The sequence below is a fragment of the Periophthalmus magnuspinnatus genome, chromosome 4 (genome assembly GCF_009829125.3).
Source record: "Periophthalmus magnuspinnatus isolate fPerMag1 chromosome 4, fPerMag1.2.pri, whole genome shotgun sequence".
Taxonomy (NCBI): Eukaryota; Metazoa; Chordata; class Actinopteri; order Gobiiformes; family Gobiidae; genus Periophthalmus; species Periophthalmus magnuspinnatus.
In genome coordinates, this window is record NC_047129.1 from 15,536,853 (window position 1) to 15,556,831 (window position 19,979).

Here is a 19,979-nt window from a genome sequence, read left to right on the forward strand (position 1 = left end):
ATAAAGCAGAGACATGATTTATATGTTTGGCCTGGTGGTCCTGCACAGACATTTAGACCGCTGCCCTCGTCTCACTTATTAGACTTTTGGATCAATGCTACATAAAAGTGATATTTACTTTTTATTTCTTCAAGACTTTCTGGGTGTACTGGCTTCAGGGTTGTAAAATGAATCATATGATTTTATTGCAGTTCTTATCTATGAGCTTCCATGTGAGCTTATCTATGAGATTACATCCATGTTGTCCATGTTCCACCACATTCAACAATTTGTCCCTTTTTCTACTATTTCAGAGAGTCACCCCATGAGGTATACTTCTGAAAAATATCATTACTGTCTTTATTTAAATATAAGTAACAACTGATACAAAGTGCACATTTTAATAACAGCTTACACAATTTTCTACAAATGACAGAACATGTCAAGGAAACTTACTTTTTTGAATGATTATGCTTCTTTATAATGTCAATAATATTGTTCTGTGTCACCACTGTGTCATTAGACTCTGCTTTTAGTTTTGCTCTTCTTTGTTGCTCATGGAGATGTGGTGAATTAAGCAGCTGTGGAGGCAGAATTGAACCTGTGGGTTTGACTCTATTCACTACTTCCAGAAAAAGTCGTTTGTTGTTGTTGTTGAGAAACGTGATGGCTGTGCCCCTGTGCCCCAGCCGACCTGCTCGCCCCACCTAAGGGAATAAAACATACAAATACATACTAAATAACACAACTTTTCAACAGAAAGAAAAAAAGTGTATAGGCAGCAGTGTCACACACAATTTACCTGATGTACATATTCATCCATTGAATTTGGCATGTCAAAATTAACCACTAGTCTGACATTAACCAAGTCCAGGCCTCTGCCTAACACACCAGTGCTGACCACCACTTCAAAATCTCCATCCAAAAGGCCCTGGAATAACATACAGTTTACACATGTTAATTATTTTATTAGTCTTGTTGTTGACTTATTTTATTATATTGTAAATATTATTATCCTCACACGAATTATACGGTTGCGCTCCCACTGAGTCTTGTCAGAGTGCATTGCGACAGAGTTTAGTCCTGTCACCTTGGCGACCGCCTCACACAAGAGATCTGCTCCCAGTTTACAGTCGACAAATACTACCACTGGAGGCTGGTATAGTTTACTGTCCTAAATGATAAAAAATACTGTGTTAAAGTAAAACTACTAAAAAAAATTAATTTGTATTATTATTATTTCTTTTAAACCTACGTGAAGTATATCAAAAAGCTTCTTCTTCTTAGAGGGTTCCTCTACCCACAGCAATATCTGTCTGACATTGGCACAGGGTTGATTTTTCTCCCCAACTGAAATATGAACGGGGTCTTGAACCAATCGAGCAGCAAGCTCCTCTGTCCCTGTTGGAATAGTGGCTGAAACTAACAAAGTTTGATGGTGCTCAGGTACATGCTCCAAAACCTCCAGCACCTGCTGTTGAAAACCCATCTTCAACATAGTGTCAACCTAAAAAACACCACAAAATTTCATCTAACACCAAATATTGACCACAAACATATTTCATGTTTAATAAAAATGGCAATAAAGTTTGTCTTAAGATGCAACATATTCACAAACACAACAAATCAATTTAACACAGCTACACTTGCAAAGAGCATGTGCGACAGATTCTCCTACCTCGTCAACAACAACAATCTCCACTGTGTCCAGGATCACTGCCTTTTGCTTGATGATCTCAATAAGTCTTCCTGGTGTCGCAATGACAATCTAAGAACACAAAGAGTATGTGAGTATGTATGTATGTATGTATATATAAATATATATTTTTTTTTTTTACTGTATAAAAAACTATGACCTAAAAGGCAAACAACATACTGTACCTTGATACTTCTTTTGAGGCGGTGCAGCTGTGGAGGGAGTGGCATACCACCCACCAGCAGGGCAGTTCTCATGTTGGGGAGTCCCATAATCAGTTCTTTGGTTTGTTTCTCAATTTGAATTGCCAACTCCCTGGTGGGGGTCAGAATAAGAGCCACTGGACTGCTCACAGTTTGGACCTTTTTCTTAAACAAAGAGCATTAAATGTAAATTCAGGACAGATCTTAAATAAGGAAATGAAAACATTATTAATGCAACATCAAATAGCATGCACCTTTAGAGCTTTTATTATCACAGGCAGTAAGAAGGCCACAGTCTTCCCAGAGCCAGTATCAGCAGTTGCAATCACATCTCTGCCACTAAGACCAACGGGAACCATCTGCATTTGGACTGGGGTTGGAGTCTCATAGCCAGCCTTCTTCAGGTTGGCAGCAAGAGTCACTGGGAAGCGGCAATGTTCAAATTCAACTATTGGCTTCATGACATCTTGTCCCTTAGTACTGATGCCCAGCTCCTGTTGTATGCGCTTCACCTGTTCCTCAGACAGGCCTGATATGAAAAAGTCCTCCTTGTATGAATACTCAGGTTCAGAGGCACCTGCATTACCAACAGGCTGATGGGGAGATGTCCTGTCTTCTGTAAGAACACTCTCACGATTGAAGACTTCTCCCCCAGTCCCCAGTCCCATTTTAGCCAGATGGTTGGCTTTGCATTCAAGACTACAGACATCATTATCTGTGCGATCACAAATATACTCCCCATAGCGTCCACACATAACACAGACTGGTTCCCCAGGCTCTGGCCATCTCTGGCTCTTCTTGAATGATTTCACGGGTTCGTCCTCATCATCTGATTCTTGTAAAGGAGACTCATGCTCGGCTTCACTCTGTATTTTTTGGTCACACACATCATTTTGAACATGTGTCTCAGAGCTACCTACAGCCTCATCTTCATCTGTCTTACTTTTCTTCTGTAAAACGACATTTGGACGCTCACTGGATCGCTTCACCTTGAGAGCTCTTGGCATAAACATGTTTAATTGGCATCGGACTAACAATACAAGATTTAAAAAATGAATAACTGATTTAATTTGGAGCTGTTGTTGCAAAAGGCATCCTCGTCAAATCTTCCACACAAACACTGGCGCAGAATGATGACGTAGGCAACACGTTTACGATGGGAATTGGAGTCCGTGAAGAAGAATTGGAGGCAACGGTCACGCATGCGCAATACCCAACAAAGGTGCAGCGTTAAGGAGCCACAGTGCGGCAGAAAAACCGCACCATGGCACGTTTACCGGAGCGGAGCCCGTAAACTGTGTGCCATATTGACGCTATTTTATGGAGATGAGAGAAGGGACCTCCTGACTCAAGCGAAACAAGCATGATGGGAATATCTCTGTTGACTGTCCACACGAAGATGTTTTTTTTCACTGAAACTTGAGGGGAGCTCTTCAGTCTGGTCAGACGCTGGTAAAAGAACAGAATGGATGAAGAATAACAAGACCTGCCCTCTGTTATTGTCTTATAAATAGAAAGCGGAGCTATCACAGAAAACACACATTTTTTAGTTCATCAAATGTAGTCAAACTCCACAGACAGCGAAACCAAGCCGTCTATTTACTGTAACAGCAATTTGTTGCATTGGAATAATAGGTGGGATGCGTCGGCGTTTGCTTCACAGGTTATAAGAAGATCCAAGAAGAAATGGGTGAAGTCCAGGACGTCAGGGATGTCAAGAAGCCCTTTGTTGCTCCTGTATTGAAACCTTTTGAGCATTATGACTTCTCCAGGGCTAAAATCTGTTGCAACCTCACATGGCTGGTGTCCAAAGCTTATGGGACAGGTAGGCTCTGTTTACCTTCATGGTGGAGATCTCTTGACAGTTCCAATAAAATAATAGTTGCATTGCTCTCCTCTTCACACTTCTTCAAGTGTTTAGTGTCTGTATTCTTTCATTTTTAATTTTTATCCTGCTGCACATTTTTTTTTTCAGCCCATTGTCAACATTAACATTTGCTGTAGTGCATTATTAATAACCTAATGTAATGACTAATTTGTTTATTTTGGTTTGTTTGATAAAATTCCAGTTATTGTGTCTCCATGGAAAAAAAAAACTAAAGGTTACATTTGGCCTGCAATGGTCATAGTGGCCCACTCTCTCTGGATTGACAGTGATGACAAACACCTCATGATGTCATCCAGTTAGGACATCAAGTAATACCTTTTATTTTCTATCATAATTAAACAACTGATGCACCTCATAATGTATTTTCAAATGAGGCCGGATGAATGTGGATTATTCCAAAAATATGACTGCCCCAGAGAGAACCAGAGGATGTGAGAGAGAGGGCACAGAAAAGAGGCTCATTTGCAGATCCTAATATACAGTGATCTTGAGCCATTACACATCGCTGGAATTGTATCTTTTGACATCTGTGACTAAAGCCAACACAGCCTTTTACCTAAGATGCATTGTCGATAAATGCAGTATATGTTGTTCTTTCATGTCCCTGCAACAGAAGGCCAAAATCTAATATTTAATACTTATTTATTCTCTGTTGAAATCAATAAATCCAGTATGTTATAGTAGGCATACAATAGGTCTATACTTTTGAGAATTGTTGATGTTGCATTTCAGTGCTGCTAGATGCCCTTGTTGATAATAGCCTCCTGTGATTTATTGACAAAGAGTCTGAGCAGGAGGAAGGGGGTTGTGTTGTAGAGGTGTTACATTTGTGCACAAACCAAAACTGAGACACAGACATCAAATGCATAAGAAAAATCTTTTTTTTTTTATTTGCGGTGATTAATTTTCCTCATGGACTGTTTCAAAAATAACAATAGAAGCAACAGTATTCCTGAGATAGATTTGGGTGAGTTAGCTAGAGGTGTTTCTCTTTGATGAGGCAGTGAAGGGTGTTCCCAGGGAGCTCTGCTGCACAGTGCACAGATACAGACTAGTTCAATCGATCTATTTTCCACTCCCTGTGCGGTTGCTGTAGAAACATAGGTACATATATAAATTTAAACTATAAATATGTTTTTGCTGAAACTGAAAGTTAGCTTTTTTAATATGTTATAATCGCAATTGCATGACATTAATTATCTGTTATTTATTTATATATTTTTGCTTTTAGGTTTTGGACCAATGTTGATAATCAGATGGTAGTTTAGCAATTCATCAAGAAAATAGCTTAAATGTACCTGTAGGGTAAATGTGTTGGTTGAAGTTTGTGTGTATTGTAAAAATGTAAAATTTACCATTACAACTGTAACTTAAAGGTCCTATATTACACAAAATTGACACTTTGAGCTTTAAGCCATGTTATAATGCTCTTACCTCCTCAAAACATACCTGGGGGTGTGTTTTATTTCATTCACTCATGTTTGAGTCACACTTTATTATTAGTCTGTCTACATCTCCAAAGCTCAAAATGCTCTGTTTCATCTTGTGATGTCATGCAGTGGTAGTTTTCAAGTTAACAACTACATTTGAGCTTTTATTCAATAGAGGTGGAAATTCCATGGCTGAAATTATCCAAATGATTTTAGTGAAGGTGTATGGAGTTCAAACACAGCAGAGCACGTCCTGTATTACCACATGACATCACAAGGTGGAACAGAGTGCTTTTAGTATTCAAGTTTTACATATCTTCAAAATCCCATTCCCAATGTTAATTATACTTTTATACACACCACCAGTCAAAAGTTTGGACACACTATCTCATTCAACGTTTTGTTTTTTTTCTTGATTTTTTACCACTTTCTACATTTTATATACATTCAGAAGACATCAAATATATGAAGTAAGGTATATGGAAATATGTAGCAAAGAAAAAAAGTTAAATAACTCTACAGTTCTTTAAAATATATTCTATATATTCTATGTTAAAATCCTCAAAATATCCACCTTTTACTTTGTCAAAAAATATTTATTAGAGTTTTTTCTTATATAATATCTTGCTTCATGTATTTAATGTCTTCCGTCTGCATCTAAAATGTAGAAAGTAGTAAAACAATTTAAAATTGAATGAGAGGTTGTGTCCAAACATTTGACTGGTAGTGTATATTACCACCTTTAATCTACATATTTATATTGTGCATTTCTGATGTTAAAGCTAACCTTGATTCCCCTTATCCCTTGTAGACAGTGTCCCTGCTGACCTCCGGGAGCCGTTCTACACAGACCAGTATGAACAGGAGCATCTGAAGCCCCCGGTGGCCAGCCTGCTCCTGTCAGCTGACCTGTACTGCCGAGCGGGGAGCCTCATCCTAAAGAGTGACACAGCCAAACCTCTGCAGGGACATGAGGCTGTGATCCAGGCTCTGGCCCAACGCGGGCTCTATGTCACAGACCAGGAGAGACTGGTCACTGAGAGGGACCTGAGGAAGAGGCCTCTGCAGATGGTAAGAGGTGTTATGTTAAAAATATACATCATACAAGAGCAATATTTAGCTTGCCCACATCTGGTTCATGTGCTGTTTTGAGAAAGTAACACAGGTGCAATATATGGACTACATGTTAATAAGATGGGAAGAGTGAATTTATGATATTGAAAATAATTCTGTATATTGTAATTATTATACTGTATGGTAAAAATTTGAGTTTAGAGGGTTGATATTTGCACTTTTTAATGAATCGTGAATGGCCTTAAATATTTTAGTTTATTTAATATTTAGTTTTGGCTGACCTGCTGCCTAAAAAGGACACATAATGCTTCATTTGAAAACTTTAGTTGGAAGAGGTAAGTGAACAAAACATGCCTACACTGCTCTCTTATAGGTTTCCGATTGAAACGGGGCTGTAAGTGAGTTTATAGTAATTTAAATGACCTAATTTGGGAAAAAAATACCAAAATCGGCCCTACATATCCACGCAAAAATCTCAGCAGAGCTTATCATGCATTGGTCTCACTGGAGTCTAAACAATCGGTATCGGTGTCAACTATTAAAAAATCCATATCAGTTGATCTCTAGTAAAAATAACCAGTTTCACTCTTGTTTTTATGAAATACTTGAAATATTCACTCTATTCATCAAAATAAATGATGCATGCGTGAATGAGTTTGTCTTAAACACCTTTAAACATAGTAAGTTAATCTAATCTTATACCAAATTAATTAGATTCATTTAAAAAATAAAATAAAATTTTGCTGGTGCTGTCACTGTGACAGTTGTTATATTATTGTTAACCAGACTAAATTCTGTTCAGAAAAGACAGAAACTGTTCTTTCCAATCTGATAAATTGCTGGCATGTCTTTTCTTTTTGTATTTTAGTGTTTGTGTTCATTACAGCACAGTCTGACTGTGAACGATGACCAGAGGCAGTGGGATTGGAGATAGGCCCATGTTCATTATTTGGGGGCATTTTCTCAATAGGAGATTTCATTGCTTCAGTGCATTGCAATTGTAACGCAATTAGCACACAGTATGACAGCAGTCTGTTTGTAGAGCCTTGCTGGGTTTAATTTCTCTTCTATGCTAATTCAAAACTTATTTAAGTTCATTTAGGAGTCCATGTGCTCCCATGCTATTATGTATTGACAGAAATCATTTATTACAGTTATTTAAAATTGTTAAATTAACTTGAAGATGGTGTAGGCAAAGTTTCATCTTTTGAGGAATATATTTGACTGTTTTATTTGTATTGAACATCAATTATTATAAGTTATTTTGTATTGTTTGTGAAAAATATTGAAATATTGTTTTTCCTCATGTTATCTTCTGGGTTGTTTAAAAATAGCTTGGACGTGCGATATTACTGATACCAGTTTTGTGACAAAAACGCATTTACTTTGACCACAAAACTTGTCCTTGGAAGATTTGAATCTCAATGAGTATAATGTCTAAGAAGTTGTTTTAAATGTTGTTTCTTTCATTTGACAAGGCTTAAATGTTGAAAGTAGTCTGAAGGTTAATGTAAGGCTATTCCATCCATTTATTCCTGAATTTCAATTTCTGTAAATTATGTTGTGCATATTTTTATTAAGAGATAGACTGGGTAAGGAGTGGGAAATGACATTTGAGCAAGATGAATTGGATTTAAAAGCTGCCCGAGTACAATACTGAGCAGGTGAACCACAGAGGAGTCCCTAACTATTTTAAGCACAGACTGATCTGAGTATCCCAACCTTTTCAAAATTCATTCAGCCATGCACTTTTGTCTGATCCCTCTGGTCTTCAGTTCTCATTGTTGCTCAATCTTTTAATTTCCTTCTTCATTCAGTTCATTCTTCCTTGTGTAAAGTTACTGTTTTATCAACATTATTTCTATCTAAAAACCTGGCGATTTGACAGATTTTTTCCTTATATTGATCAAACCCAACTTTCCCTCCACCCACTTTCTTCTCTTTAATCCAGAGCCAGTGATGGAGGCAGTAGTCTAAGTAGTTTTAATTAAATTTGTTCAATATTAATTCAGCAATACAGACTTTTAATCATTTTACACAATAAAGTCAAATTTCTCCGTCCAAAGTCTGAACACTCCAAACCACATGCTTTTGACTGTGGAATTCTCGATTAAAAAGAGCTAAGCACATCTGAAAAGGCTGAATATCACGCTCGATTAAAATTGGATTACATGAACAGCATTAACAAAACACTGCATTGATGAATATGTTTAGTACATCATGTGTTGTTTTTATATCATAACACAGTGATGCCAGTGATGCTGTGTGAAAGGCTGTCTGCTCGTGGGAGATGATCTATTATTTAAAGGTCTTTTCGAGTACTGAGGAGGTGACCAGAAGTGTCCAGGGATGAGTACTCAAAGAGGAAGAACAAAGACTGCTTTGTATCCTGTTAAGGCTGAGTGGTTTAATGCATCCTTAGGAGAGAAACACCATTATGTTTGGTGCAGCGTGTGCTAGACTCTATAGCGTCTGCATCCCTGAAGTGTTTAGCTTCAGTTTAATGTAGAGTGGATAATGGCGTATTTGTAACAACCAGAAGTACTACAGTTTCAGCAAGTCAATAATACGATGAGAAGATGTTTACTTTGCCTTCACTGCATATTATGTTCTAAAGGTCCTGTATGATGTTATTACCTCAACGAAAATATACCTGGAGTTGTGTTTTGTTTCATTCACACATGTTTGAGTAACCCTTTATTATTTGTCTGGCTACGTCTCCAAAGCTCAAAATGCCCTGTTCCACCTTGTGATGTCATGAAGTGGTAGTTTTCAAGTTAACAGCTCCTTTTACCTTTTGTTCAGCAGAGACTGGCAATTCCATGGCTGAAATCATCCAAATGATTGACATCCACTTCCTGTATTACCACATGACATCACAAGGTGGAAGGTGGTGTTTTTTGTTAGAGAGAAGAGCACAGACTATATATGTGTTAAACATGTGAGAAAAAAAAACACAACTCCAGGTTTGTTTGTGATGAGGAAACAACGTTATAACATAGATCAGAAAATAGTGTAATATAGGCCCTTTAGTACTCTCATTCGTGTTGTTTTTTTTACCATGTGATGATTCTCACTTTTGATGAATTTGACTGAACCTTCACCCTCAGTCGCCTACACACATTACGCAGTGTAAGACTCACCTTCATCTGTGATTTTGAAACAAAATAATGTGGAGGCGGGCTGGAAATTCAAATTTTAGCATGTTGTTTTAGGATTGCTGTGAACATAACAATAGCCTTCAGTCATTAGTCATTACAAAACATCTTTTACAGTTTTGGTATGAAAAATGTAAAATGGCAATGCTACTTTCTATCTTTAAATGTTATTTGTCTAAATTCAAACATGTGACATTGGTTTGTTTAGCTCTATTCGTTAACAGAGCTAGTTTACGTTGTGCTGTATCATGGATTGATATTTTGGTCGACCAAATCTTTTATTAATGGACTGTGTCTGTGTACACTGGTGTATGAATGTGTGTGAATGGGTGAGGGATTAGTGCTTTGAGTGCCTTGAAGGTGGAAAATCTCTATAGAATGTGACTTAGCGTGTGTTTTTGGAGTGATTGGACTGTTTAATCTACCTTTTCATTTATAGGTGTTAACTAGTACTTCTCTGTTTACATAGTAGTTTTTGCCCCCTTGCTTGTCTTCACTTGACCAAGGATGTTTGCTGGACCATAACACTAAATAAATGAGAGGACTTTCCCTATTCCTTCCACTATTCCTTAAATCAGGCTTACTAGACCCATCTGAATTGGATTGGTAGAGGTACAGACATGATCAAAGAAAGGGAAGCAGACTGTTATTTTCTTAAAGGGATGTGGCTGGATTTAGGCATTTCCTCCTCATAGTCTGAGTCTTCAGTTATTGCTCTGCTGGAGTTTGAATAAGGGCCAATAATAGGATTCTGTTCAGAGCATAGACAGTATATATAAATGGACATAGCTAACGCACTAGCTGCTGCGTTCCAAATAGGAATTGATCATGGGGTACGCCTTCAACTCCATCGACTCTGTCTCCAATTCACTTTACATTGAAAAATTGCCCCTGTCTGTGTAACTGCTGCAGTAAGCCATGTCATTTGGGTCTTAAAATGTTCATATTAACCCACTCTACAAGATGTTTTTATTTTACAATTTTGTCTGTGAATCAAGATATGAACATTAATAAAAGACAAATCAGGCACCTTCTTTCCCTGAGATTGCTCTTGCTAGCATTAGCAACAGATTTGATTGACATTGTTGCTAAGCTTCCACGCCCTGTTAAACCTGTAGGGCAGGAAGGGGCCTTGCTCTGAATTGGCAATTTGCTAGTTGCATCCATTCAAATTGCGCTTTAATTTTGATGAATTTTGCTGCTGTAGCTTGGATCATTATTCATTTCATGTATTTGTCCCTATTTACCCAGTACTCACTGGATACGCCCATAATCCTAATGTTCAACTGATACAAAAGTCTTGCAAAATAGCCTAATACCAGCTTGCATTCTTGGCTGACAGATTATCTTGTGTGACATGGCTGCATTGACGAAAACACTCTTCATCCTCGTCTATGTCCGCCTCTTATGTAGCCCTTATTGAGCAGGCGCTGGTTTCCATGGTTACCCTGAGTGGAGAAGCTGCTGGGTGTGCGCGTGAGTAGGTGTATGAGAGAGAGAGGGTGGGGGTGTGGGCTGCATATGTCGCTCGTGTGTTGCTATGTCTTTGCTGCATGGAGATGGGATTGGGGAGCAGGCAGGCAATAGTATCCGGCGGACTACATCAGCGAGCACACGCCCACTCCCACACAAAAAACAGGAGTTGCACCAAAACTGACCTGAATTTCTAGATGGATAGAGATCTCGACATCAAACTGTCTTTTAGCGTTTCCCAATGCTTTATGTCAAACAAAGGCAACGCGAAACAGCAGGGTGGAAGGGAAACCCGGCCAAGTACGCTCTGTTCCCGTCAGCCTCGGTCTGCTCTGCTCACTGCCAACGGCCCCGACTCTCAGGCCCAGCTCTGTGGAGAGGCAGGGCTCATGAGGAGACACTGGGTATATACTGGCTATAGTGTTTTTCAGAGCAAGCTTGAAATGGATTGGGTTTTCTTTTAGTTATATACAAGTTATTAAGCACAAAAAGAGCACTTTAAATTTTTAACCATGATACAGAGAAATATTGAGATAAAGGATAATATTGAATCTACTTTATGTCGTAAATTAATAATTTGTGCATAACACATATTTTATTTAGTATTACCTCATTTAAAATTATAAACAACAAAATCTATAAAACTGTAATATTAATATTCAAATGTTATTTCCAGATGTTTTTTGTAACATAATGAACACACCAAATTGCTGGTTTAGTCAAATGTAAGAATTAAACCATAGGCTGTATACAGTGGCCCCTCATTTATCACAGGGGTTACATTCTAAAAATAACTCTCAATAGGCGAAATCTGCGAAGTAGTCAGCTTTATTTTTTACAATTATTATATATGTTTTAAGTCTGTAAAACCCCTCACCACACACTTTATGCACTTTTATCAGACATTAACATTTTCTCACATTTCTTTCTTGTTTAAACACTCTCAAAGTTCAAACCTTTGTAGATTATGTCCCCCTTCCTCGATAAATTTGTTGTTCACGTGCCTCTGCTCCAGCGGTATCCCCAGTGGCGGCCTCTCTGTGCAGAGAAACACTTTTAATTCGAAAGCGTTTCTGAAATTTTTGGGTGCAGAACGTTTCTTCGACATTGTGGGTTTTGTCGGGGAAAAAACTTGCAGACATACAGCACTTCAGAGTCACACATTTATCCAAATTTGGCTGAACACATTCTGTACTGTACAGGAGACAAGGCACGTCCCTTAGCCAATCAGGACGCAGAACACAATGCATGTTCATATGCTGTAAAAAAAAAAAAAAGAACATGCAACATAGTTCTGGTATTTTTATTTTGCTATTGTGTGCGTAAAACAAGATATGAATAAGAGACAAATCAGGCTCCTTCTTTCCCCGAGATTGCTCCACCTAGTGTTAGCAACAGGTTTGATGCCCCTTCCCGCTGCCAAACCAGCGGGAAGGGGCGTTACCTTCAGCAGCTTCGCTCCAGATTGGCTCTTTGGTTGCTATGATACTCATAGTCAGAATTCCAAATACTGAACTCAGCTCCAAATGCTATAGGTGACGTTACATTTCCTTAGTCCTCTTCTTGAGTCTATGAATTGAATAGAGCTGTCATTTCATGTAGCATTTTTAGAAACTGATTGTGTGTTAAATCATTTCCCATTGGAAACACACAATCTCACCTGGGCCAGTGTGAGTCATAATGCAAATGTAACACGTTTAATCCATAATGACCGTATCTGGCTCCGAGCAGAGGGTTATGCAGGGATCATGGTTAATACGATTATACTGAACAATTCATTATAGTGTTCCTCTATTTTACATTGGTTTGAATTAAAGCTATTAGTTTTAAAATGAGTCAGTTTGAGCTTAGGATTTAGCAGTTTGTTTAATGTGGTACTGACTTTTGTGATCCCTAAACTGTGTTTTAGATTGCCTGTATTTAGATGACAGAATAAGGGCTTGACAATATAAGGAAATAAAAAGTATTTGATAACTGCAGACTATATACCATTTTGCAATACCATAGACTGTATAAAGAAGTGGACTAAGTGAGTGTGACTTCACCCATGGCGTTCGACTCCAGTCAAATGAAGCCCGTTGTGACTAGCAGCTATAAGGACGAATTTGGAGCCAAGTTCCATACTTGGAATTCCGCGAGTATCATAGCAACCAAGGAGTCAATCCGGAGCAAGGCTGTTGAAGGTAATGCCCCCTTTCCAGCCGCACTGCTGGTTTAGCAGGGAGTTGGTGCTTAGCGGGAGTGAACTCGGGAAAAGAAGGTGCCTGTTTCATCTGTTATTATTGCAGATACAATAGTGAAATAAAAATACAATAACCATGTAGAGTGGGTTAATACAAACAGAGAGAGTGGTAACAATTTTTCAGTGTAAAATGAATTGGAGTTGATGGAGTCGAAAACTTGCCCATGATCATTTCCTATTATATAGACCCTGTTGCTTGCGCTTAAATATTAACAGTGTTAAAAATGCATTTGTTTTCCAGAACGTACATATTCTCTGTCAGATGGATGATAATACAATATGATTACCGTAGTGCAATTTTTATTTTGACCCCTTTGTGACCCCAGCCCTTGGGACAATGGGTGGAAATTAGATTTTGGCTATAATCTGGTGTGTTTATATTCATCGCTGTCATGTCATGTCTGTTCATTAACAAACTTTGTCCCAACCAAATAAATTTAACTAAATTAAATTGCATTCTGTAATGATATAATATATATTGTGAATCTCTATAGAATGCTATTTGACGAATGACTCCAAAAGGATGCAAAGCGAATACCTTTGTTTGATGCTGTATATTCTAGCACATTTAAAGGAGCAGTGGTAAAAATACCCTCCAGCCTAAACCAACAACACAGAGCAAACACTAGTCAGTTGTGATGTAGTTTAGACAGTCTTGCTATGGGGCATGTCTCCAATGGTCAGAGTAAGCCTCTTGAGTGTCCAAAACTTATGATCCAGCTTTCCTTCCATTTGCAGTGAGTTTGATTTAGAAACCGTTTCTTTTAGTGCATAGGGAATAGTCCACCTCTATACTTTTACCTTTATACTAAATGTTTTACTTGCTCAGCAGTTGTGAACCTTTTTGGCCAATATTGAATGTTTTTTCCTCTTATGTAAAAACTAAAATGATGAGCCTATCTTAAATATTCAAAAATGTACATAAATCATGAGAAAATATTATGAAATACCCTTTATAACTGCCCACTCGGCAATACTAGGCTAGGATGACCTTCCAAAAAGACTTAAAAAGTGATGTGGCTGAGTGCTTTTCTGTGTCCAGCAGACTCTAGCTGAGTTGGCACGATATGACCTGAGGCAGAAGGACTCAGTTTTAGACAACTCCCAACAGAGCAGAGACGCTGGGAGTGAACTCTGCAACTCGCTTTTCACTGTTCATTCTTGGGGTATGTGACCCTTTAATTCTCTCATACTATAATGGAGTTAGTGCAACCAAAACAAATGTATTTTTTCTTTTTTAAAGTTGATCAGATTATAATTGCATTTTCAACAGCCCATGTGTTCAGAGGGTTCAGAGAAAGTATGGACAAAAAGCAAAGGAAATTTAGATTGACTCTTGTTACCTTATCAAAACATACCTGGAATTGTGTTATGTTTCATTCACATGTTTAAGTAGTCCTTTATTATTAGTCTGTCTACATCTCCAAAGCTCAAAATGCTCCATTCCACCTTGTGATGTCATGTAGCAGTAGTTTTCAAATTAACATGTACTTTTTTTGCTTTTGTTTAGTAGAGTTTGGAATTTCCAGGGCTAAAAATATCCAAATGATTCTAGTGAAAGTGTATGGAGTTAAAAACACTGAATTACTTTCTATATTACCACATGATATCACAAGATGAAAGAGAGTATTTTCTGTTTGAGAGAAGAACAAAGCCTAAATATGCAACATTTGGTGTTAATCATGTGTGAATGAAACAAAACACAACTCCAGGTATATTTTTTGATGAGGAAACAACATTATAACAGAGATCAGAAAATGCCACAGTATGGACCCTTTAAAATATTGAAAGCTGCAAGCCTTGGGAGTGCTGAAGATGGATAGGAATGTGTAATGAGGGACAGGTGGAAAACAGGGGAGATTTATGGATAAGAGAATAAACAAAATTTGTCCTGCAGAATTGGTTGCAGTAAAATTATTTTATCGATTGGTGAATAAAAAATGCAGAAAAAACAAACTCAAAAATGTACAGGGTTTATTGGAAAATAATCAAAGGCTGGGAGCTGGGTGCTGCATCGGAAGCTGAGGTGGTCTCCAGGCACACAGAAGGGAGGGGGGAAACAACACAGAAGAACACAGGGAAAAAAGACAAAAATAAATCTTAAAGTGGCTGTACCTGGTTTGTTTGTTTTTTTGTTTGTTTTTTTTGCAAAATTCCTCCCTGTACAGAATTATTATATTATTAGACTGGCTTGCGCTGCCTGCATCGAATTGTAAAGCATTTTCTCCATCGAGAATCAGGAAGTGCACTGGTCGCATGCTAATGTTTGTTATCATTAATGGTGAATAATTAAAAATGTGTTAGGAAAGTGTGGAATAATTTTGGGCTGCTGCTAACCTTTTAAAATGAAGTAGTTCTGTTTTTCACAATTTAAGCAGGTAAGAATCAGGGAGATTACATTTAGCTATTCTAAATTACTCAAATCAGTCCTGAATTTAAGTCAATCCTGAATTTTAAGTAATTTCTTAACATATTTTTGCGGTGTGTGGCAATCCCTAAAACTTAACCTTTTTTCTGCCTTGTTCTGCTGTTTCTCTGTAGATTTCAGTCTTGTCTCACCACTGGACTGTATTATAGATTCGTGGATGTCCCCAGGTACAAATCCAGAGAAAAACGCCAAGCTGCAGTACAATAAAACCAGGATATTTACCACGAAGGAGCAGCTGCTTACCTCCTGAGAAATCAATTTGAGATTTATGGCCCAATCCGCTTACATGAGAGAGCAAAGCCAGAGCTGTGGTGTATACTGCCATAGGTGTATCAGATTTAAGTGAGAGAAAATAGGGTATCATGTTATAATAGACGGCTTGTTTCTCTCTTGGTGTTATTGGGTTGCAAACCATTATATAACTGCTAAATGCTAAATAGCTGAATAGTGTTGCACAAGGCAGATGTAAGGCATGGATTCATGCACTTGTGTTAGTGTAAAGAAGGCCTGGGAAATCAGTCAAATTTGAATCATGATTTAATTGTTTGATGATCGCAATTATTGGCTGAGTGCTCGTCCTCTGAAGGTTGGTGGTTTGATTTCCGCCCCTGACATAAACATCAAAGTCTGTCATAAACGTCAAAGCGACTGACCCACAGGTTGACAGCGCGATTCGAGCTCCCACAAATGTATACTGTCGTTGTTTTCTTGGGCAAGACATTTGACCTCCTGTCCCTCAGTGTCTGTGTGCACTGGTGTATGGATGTGTGTGTGAATGGGTGAGTGGTTCCTTGATGTAAAACAATTTGAGTGCTTTGAAAAGTAGAAAAGCACTATATAAATATGACCACATGCTTTTAAAATAGAGGTACGACTTTGGAAGATTACATTTGTTTATCGGTTTCTTTGAAAAGTCTCCCATTATTCTCATTAGAAGTAATACATAGTTATGTGCTTTGTATAAGAAACTATAAAATCAAAGTGAAAATTAAGTTTGGTCTCTCCCCAGATCTAGTGTTAAGTGATAGAAACATGTGTTCTTGGCACAGCTAAAGGTTAGATGATAGTACAGTGTATTATGACAGAGTAAACTTAACAGAGGACTATAAAAGGCTGGTTATAATGAATAGGAGTACATAGTATTCTTGTCTTTGGGCTACAGCTACAGTGGAGCTGCAGTATCTGTGTGTATTAGCTTCCCTCTGGCTGGAAGCGCCTGTTCTTCCACCCCCACAGATCCTCATCCATGCGTTTGAGGAGGTCTCTCTTTTCCTCGTGTTTCTGGATGGCATTTATATAAAGCCATGTGTGTGAATGATGTAGAGTGCAGCATAGATTTCTTTACAGAGACATATTACACTATTTTCTGATCTATGTTATAATTGTAAACATGCTCAGTGTTGTGTTTTGATTTATTCACACATGTTTAACACACAAACCCTGCATATTTACGCTGAGCTCTTCTCTCAGTCAGAAAACACTCTTTTCCACCTTGTGATGTCATGTGGTAATACAGGAAGTGCTCCACTGTGTTTTTAAACTCCATAAACCTTAACCAGAATCATTTGGATTATTTCAGCCCTGGAACTGCCATTCTCTACTGAACAAAAGGTAAAAGGTAGCTTTTGAAAACTATTGCTTCATGATATCACTGGGTGGAACAGAGTATTTTGAGCTTTGGAGATGTACAGACTAATAATACAGGATTACTTAAACATCTGTGAATTAAACAAAACACAACTCCAGGTATGTTTTTGATGATGTAACAACAATATAACATGTTTTAAAGCTTACAAGAGTAAATTTTGCATAATACAGGATCTTTAAAATTACAGCAGGGACTTTGCATTTGATGCTGCGTTTTGTGAAACAGTGCTGTGGTTTACCTATACTAAACTGTGTTGGATTTGTAGTGTGGCTTTTTTGCATTGTGAAATTTAAAGTTGAACAGTTTTTTGAAAATATGTAATTGTAATTCATGCTGGATTCTGTTCACTGTTCACTTTAAACATATTCAGTCATTCACATTTGATAAAAGACTGAAATGAATGGGATTAATACAATAATCCCATGTATTTTATAACATGTTTGTAGGAGTCTAAATTTAAGGATTAGCATATTTCTTTCTTTAATTTTTATTTTTTTTGCAGCTTGTTACTCAAATAATTGCTACTATTACTACTATTACTATGACAGTTCAAATTGCTGCTATCTTTTTATGTTGATAATAATAATCTATTTCTTCTCACAGTATCTTGATGTCATTTACTAATTAGAGTCTGTGTGTGGCCACTGCCCAGTGCAAACAAGATTAGTTCTCCTTCTTGCTATTTGATCTCATCAGACCACAGTGGAGGAAATCTATACCCACAAATGAATCAAAGGAGCAGACAGGAAAAAGAGGCCTCTTGGGAAGAACATTGGTCCCAGAGCCATTTTTAAATTGTCTTTGTCTGGAGTTCATCATGTTGTTATCAAAATATGAGACAAACTCAAAGCTGTCCTCTGTAATCAATGGTTTCAATTGTCTTCTGTAGTTCAGTGTTTCACTGCTTAGAAGGGATCAATTAAGGCCAATAGAAAACAGCAGTAGTATATAATTAAATGGGCTGAGTTGCTAGATACAAAAATTAAAGCTTACCACACTGTTAATGTAATGCAAATCCACATCACCCTAAGTTTATTTGAATGTGGTTATATATATTTTTTACCACATTGCAAAATAACAACTCACTGCATTGCCTTGTATGAGTTTGTGGGCCACTTCGTCTACTAAGCTTGTTAACTGATGTAATCCTTAATTTGACCAGGAGTAGTTGACAGTGGAAAAGGTTCCTGGGTCATTTAGACAGACTCCTAGCTTATTAACATGATCATCTCATGGAAAGTATAGCTCAAGTGTAAATATTTATAGTAATTTTTACTGGATACATGAAATAACCTTTTAAAACTATTCAAATTAATCACTGTTGACACAGACTAATAACCTTGAATAATATTTTTGTAAAAGATCTCTGCATAGTAACCATGTGTCATAAATGGTGTGTTTTGTTTTTCAGAGTGCTCATCTGGCCATGATCGACACACTGATGATGGCTTACACAGTGGAGACCGTGAGTGTGGACAAAGTCATGTCCTGTGTCCGGCAGTATTCTTCACCAGACTCTGAGGAGGAAACGCCATACGACACAGAGGACACTGTTACAACCTGGGTCAACAAGGTACACAATGTTACTATGTGAATTGGAATCAGCTGGTGTAGTTAAATAACTATAAAATGTGGTGATGTGGTCACACTTCTTTGTCAAAGCCTGATCTCATCAGATCTCAGAAGCTAAGCAGGGTTAGTACTTAGATGGAATCAGAAGCTAAGCCTTGTTAGTACTCGGATGGGAGACCACTGGGAATTCCAGGTGCCACAGTGGACCACCAGTGGCAAAATCTGTTGTTGGGTTCTTATGCAAGACACATCACCCACATTGCCTAGTATGAAAGTGGTTTGTGTGTGAGCATTGTGATGGTCAGAAGGGCTGATCGCGCAGACTGGCAGTTTCCCTTCTGTCAGTCTGCCCCAGGGCAGCTGTGGAGCTTACCACCACCAAGTGTGGAGTGAATGAATAATGCACAATATTGTAAAACGCCTGTGAGCGTGCTTAAGTGCTACATAACGCTAATTAATTATTCTTATATCCAGTTTCTTCATCCAAAGTCTGAACATGTGTATTAATGCAGCCTAATGCAACAAAATCTGTATTAGTTTTGCATTTTACGACTTTATTGTAAGTGTGCATGTTTTCTATTGAGTAAATGCTGACAGTACTCCATACAAAGCCAGTGAGCCCAGTTTGTTTACATTCCTTTGGTGGGAACCTCTACTGTCACACTCACTGCACACCACTAACACACTCCAGCAAAGGCTTCTGGCTATGGGGGGTAGATCCCACTACTGAACAGACGTGTGGCACTCTGTTGTGTTCTCTTTGAATTGAAAAATTAAACAATGAAATACAAAGAGTGATATATTCATGTGACTACACTACTGTTGTGTTTCTGAAATTTAAAACCAGATCTCGATGAGGTGAAAGCTAAATACCCAATGCAGATAGATGATTTTGATACCACATTGATATTACACTTTTTAGACAATACAATGTCAATCTCAACACAAAATAATTGAAACTTTTTTTTAATATTACCACCTGGTTACGATTATTCTAAGACTATTCAAGAAAGTTCAAATTTTGTCCTATTTTTTCTGTATCATAAATTGTTTAAATAGTATCTGGGTATAGTTTTTTAACAACTCTACTTGTTTTTGTTTTTTTAAATATATATTTTCAAATAATATAATTCTTTATAGAGATCAACCGATATGTTTCTTTTCCATGGCCATTACCGATACCAGTTG

General features: G+C 37.7%; 2 protein-coding genes across 3 annotated transcripts in view; one reads left to right on the plus strand and one right to left on the minus strand.

The window, feature by feature from the left end:
• Nucleotides 1–311: 311 nt before the first annotated feature.
• On the minus strand, nucleotides 312–3,027 carry ddx59 (DEAD (Asp-Glu-Ala-Asp) box polypeptide 59). Its single transcript, XM_033964804.2, has 7 exons — nucleotides 2,133–3,027; nucleotides 1,861–2,043; nucleotides 1,658–1,747; nucleotides 1,235–1,486; nucleotides 1,001–1,153; nucleotides 782–910; nucleotides 312–686 (listed from the first exon to the last, which is right to left on the minus strand). The coding sequence occupies exons 1-7, from the start codon at nucleotides 2,889–2,891 to the stop codon at nucleotides 432–434; spliced, it is 1,821 nt and encodes a 606-aa protein (XP_033820695.1). The 5' UTR covers nucleotides 2,892–3,027; the 3' UTR covers nucleotides 312–431.
• Nucleotides 3,028–3,344: 317 nt separating this feature from the next.
• Nucleotides 3,345–19,979, plus strand: part of camsap2a (calmodulin regulated spectrin-associated protein family, member 2a) — a 40,038-nt gene continuing 23,403 nt past the window's right edge. For both annotated transcript variants that reach the window (XM_033965448.2, XM_055221438.1), the window contains exons 1-3: nucleotides 3,345–3,703; nucleotides 6,008–6,267; nucleotides 18,631–18,792. In XM_033965448.2, the coding sequence (XP_033821339.1) occupies nucleotides 3,565–3,703; nucleotides 6,008–6,267; nucleotides 18,631–18,792 (561 nt within the window). In that variant the 5' untranslated portion in view covers nucleotides 3,345–3,564. The remainder of the gene's footprint in view (nucleotides 3,704–6,007; nucleotides 6,268–18,630; nucleotides 18,793–19,979) is intronic.